This window comes from Corapipo altera, unplaced genomic scaffold, assembly GCF_003945725.1.
Source record: "Corapipo altera isolate COAL_440 unplaced genomic scaffold, ASM394572v1 216, whole genome shotgun sequence".
Lineage (NCBI taxonomy): Eukaryota > Metazoa > Chordata > Aves > Passeriformes > Pipridae > Corapipo > Corapipo altera.
Window position 1 is genome coordinate 389976 of NW_020885034.1, and position 3271 is coordinate 393246.

The 3271-nt window shown below is 50.9% G+C and overlaps 1 protein-coding gene across 5 annotated transcripts in view; it reads left to right on the forward strand.

The window, feature by feature from the left end:
• TYW1 (tRNA-yW synthesizing protein 1 homolog) overlaps positions 1-3271 on the forward strand; it is a 96764-nt gene that overhangs the window by 85127 nt on the left and 8366 nt on the right. For 2 of the 5 annotated variants that reach the window (XM_027668253.1, XM_027668254.1), the window contains exon 15: positions 510-677. In XM_027668253.1, the coding sequence (XP_027524054.1) occupies positions 510-677 (168 nt within the window). Of the gene's footprint in view, positions 1-509; positions 678-1734; positions 1946-2311; positions 3266-3271 lie in introns of those variants that run through there. The other 3 variants (XM_027668255.1, XM_027668256.1, XM_027668257.1) reach the window with 3 other exon arrangements.

Here is a 3271-nt window from a genome sequence, read left to right on the forward strand (position 1 = left end):
TGGGATGGGAGTGATGGGATGAGAGTGATGGGATGGGAGTGATGGGAGCACCGAGGATGGGAGTGATGGGAGCACTGGGATGGGAGTGATGGGAACAGTTGGATGGTAGTGATGGGAGCACTGGGGTGTTCACCTCTGTGACACAGGGGACAGTATCTCCAGGTGTGGCACAGTGACCTGTCACACTGGATGTCCATGAGACTTTATTCCAGAGATGTCGTGTTTCAAACCCAAGTGACCTTCTGGAAGGTCCCTCGGTCACTCAGGACCATCCCCCCTTGGAATCCTCCTCAAGCTGCTTTCCAGGATAAACACCACCCTGTGTTTTGCTGCCAGGGACACCTGGGCACAGGGATGTGTCACTGAGGGAGAGATGGAGCTTTGCTGCCATCTCCAACTTTGTGACCTTGTGAAGGGGTGACCAACCCAGACATTCCAGATGTGCCAGCACCGCCAGGAGCTCGGGAGGAGTTAACCTGACTCCTGATGGTTTCCATGTCTCTCCTCAGGGTGTGACCTACTGTGGAGAAAGCTCTGCCAGCAGCCTCACCATGGCCAACGTGCCCTGGCACGAGGAGGTGGTGGGGTTTGTGCAGGACCTGGCCGAGCTCCTGCCCGACTACGAGATCGCCTGCGAGCACGAGCACTCCAACTGCCTGCTGCTGGCCCACACCAAGGTGAGCATCCCTGGGCCAGGGGGGATGCCAGGCACTGCTGCTTCTCCTGGGAAGTGCTGCACGACTGCCTGGTTCTGACGTGTTTGTTCTCCAGAGTTTTCATGGAATTGTTTAGGCTGGAAAAGCCCTCTTAGATCGTTGTGTCCAACCCGGCGCTGCCAAGGCCACCCATGTCCCCAAGTGCCACATCCACACAGCTCCTGAATCCTTCCAGGGACAGGGATGGGTACTCCACCACTGCCCTGAGCAGCTGGGCCAGGGCTGGACAACCCTTTCCATGAAGAAATTTTCCCAATATCCAACCTAAATCTCCGCTGGTGCAACTTGAGGCCGTTCCCTCTTATCCCATCCCTTGTTCCCTGGGAGCAGAGCCCGACCCCCCCCAGCTCCCCCCTCCTGTCAGGGGGTTGCAGAGCCAGAAGGTCCCCCCTGAGCCTCCTTTTCTCCAGGCTGAGCCCCCCCAGCTCCCTCAGCTGCTCCTGCTGCTCCAGCCCCTTCCCAGCTCCATTCCACTTCTGGTGTGGATACTTCCATCTGGATGGCTTTTGGGAAGGAAGCTCAGTGCTGGATCTCCTGCCTTTTGTCTCACTCCCTTTGCATTTTGAGGAAGGCAGGAACAAATCCAGTGTAGGCTCTGCCTTGGCTCTGTGTTTGCACTGGGGTGTCCAGTGGCAGGGACAGTGTGCTCAGGGAGCATCCTTGGGATAGTGGGAGAATCTGGGGCTGCCCCAGCCCTGGAAGTGTCCCAGGCCAGGTTGGAGCAACCTGGGCTGGTGGAAGGTGTCCCTGCCCATGGCAGGGGCTGAGATGAGATGAGCTTTAATGTCCCTCCCAACCCAAACCATTCTGGGATTCCATGTGCTCCTTCCAGCCTGACCTTGAACATTTCCAGGGATGGGGCAGCCACAGCTTCTTTGGGCACCCTGTGCCAGGGCCTCCCCACCCTCTTATTTATAAACTCTTCTTATTTCCAATGTAAATTGATCCTCCTTAAAGCCACCACCCCTTGTCCTGTCACAACAGGCCCTGCTAAAAATTTGTCCCTTCTCTCTTACAGGCCCCCCTCAAGTAGGGAAGGGAAATGAATTGAAATGAAATAAGAGTGAAAGGCCAAAAGAATAATAATTCTTTTTAAAGTATGCAGGAGATGAAAAAACATCAAGTGCTGTTTTGTTTTCTGACCTTCAGAAAAGATTAATAGAAAGGCAATAAAAATATATCATAATGTGTGAGCTGGGCAGCTGATGGAACTGTAGAATCCTGGAATGGTTTGGGTTGGAGGGGGCCTTAAAAACCATCTCATTCCACCCCCTGCCCTGGGCAGGGACACCTTCCACTAGCCCAGGTTGCTCCAACCTGGCCTGGGACACTTGCAGGGATCCAGGGGCAGCCACAACTTCTCTGGGTAACCTGTGCCAGGGCCTCCCACCCTCACAGGGAACAATTCCTTCCCAGTATCCCTCTATCCCTACTCCCTTTCACTCTGAAACCATGTTTGATAATTGTCAGAATCTCCTTGTTGAAAACCTCTGTGCAGTTCCCAAACTGTCCTTATTTTTATGGGAGCAGAGAAAACCAGGATACCTGGCACTAATTCTGTTTCAAGCCCCCTAAAATTTGCTTTTTATTTACAGCCTCACTCCTGGTTGTTGCCACTGGCAACTGTGCCTGAGAAATCCAAATATTCTTTTCCATTCTAAGGTCCAGGGGAAGGAAAACAAACAGATTGCACTGACCCTATTGATGCATAATATAAGTAACACCATTTAGTAACAAGAGTGAATTGATACCTGCCCAGGAGGAATTCAGCAGCTGCTTTGCCTTCCAGAGCCATTAGCAGAGGGTGTCTTTGGGAAACAATCTGTCCCCAGTACTAAAATAACTAATAAAAAATAGATTTATTTCGATTAGGTTTTAATTTTTGCATTTCAGGCTCTAGTGGAGAATGAAATTTGTCAGTGTCTTATTATTTGCAGCAAACCTGTGCCCTGGGAATGATCAGGCTGGAGCCAGGAATGGCAAAATCAAAGGGCTCTTTAAAAAATTAAGGAGTTGCAGGAAGGCTGTAATAAAAATCATTAAGAAATGGGATTATTATTTCCCTGTGTTCGGAGTTTTGGGGGTGTTCAAACAATGCTCATCATCATTTGAACATCAGTGTGGAATGACAGCCTGCAGGAAAAGAGTCTGGGAATGTCAGAAATAATTCATCCTGCCTTGATTGATGGAAAGTCATTGATTGGCACCTGCTTGTGTGATGAATGATAGTTTAGGACTTAAGCTCTGGAGTCTCCGAGGGCCAGGGATTTAGGGGAAAAAAGGGATTTAAGGGAGAGGAAACTGCAGTTTGTAGGGCTGGTGTTATTTTCTTCTCCCTGGAGTGAAGAAGTGACCCCGGGGTTGGAGCTGGGAAATATTTGGGGGGTTCTTCAGTGTCTTCAAAAACTCCCATTGAGCTTCCAAGTCTCTTCCCACACACACATCCCTTGTTTTTCCCTGCTTCCTGGAGCCTGAATGTGTGTCTGGGGGTGCAGGAGAGGAGCTCGAGGACTCAGGGAGGCTCAAGGATTGAAATGTGTCCCACTTAACCCTGG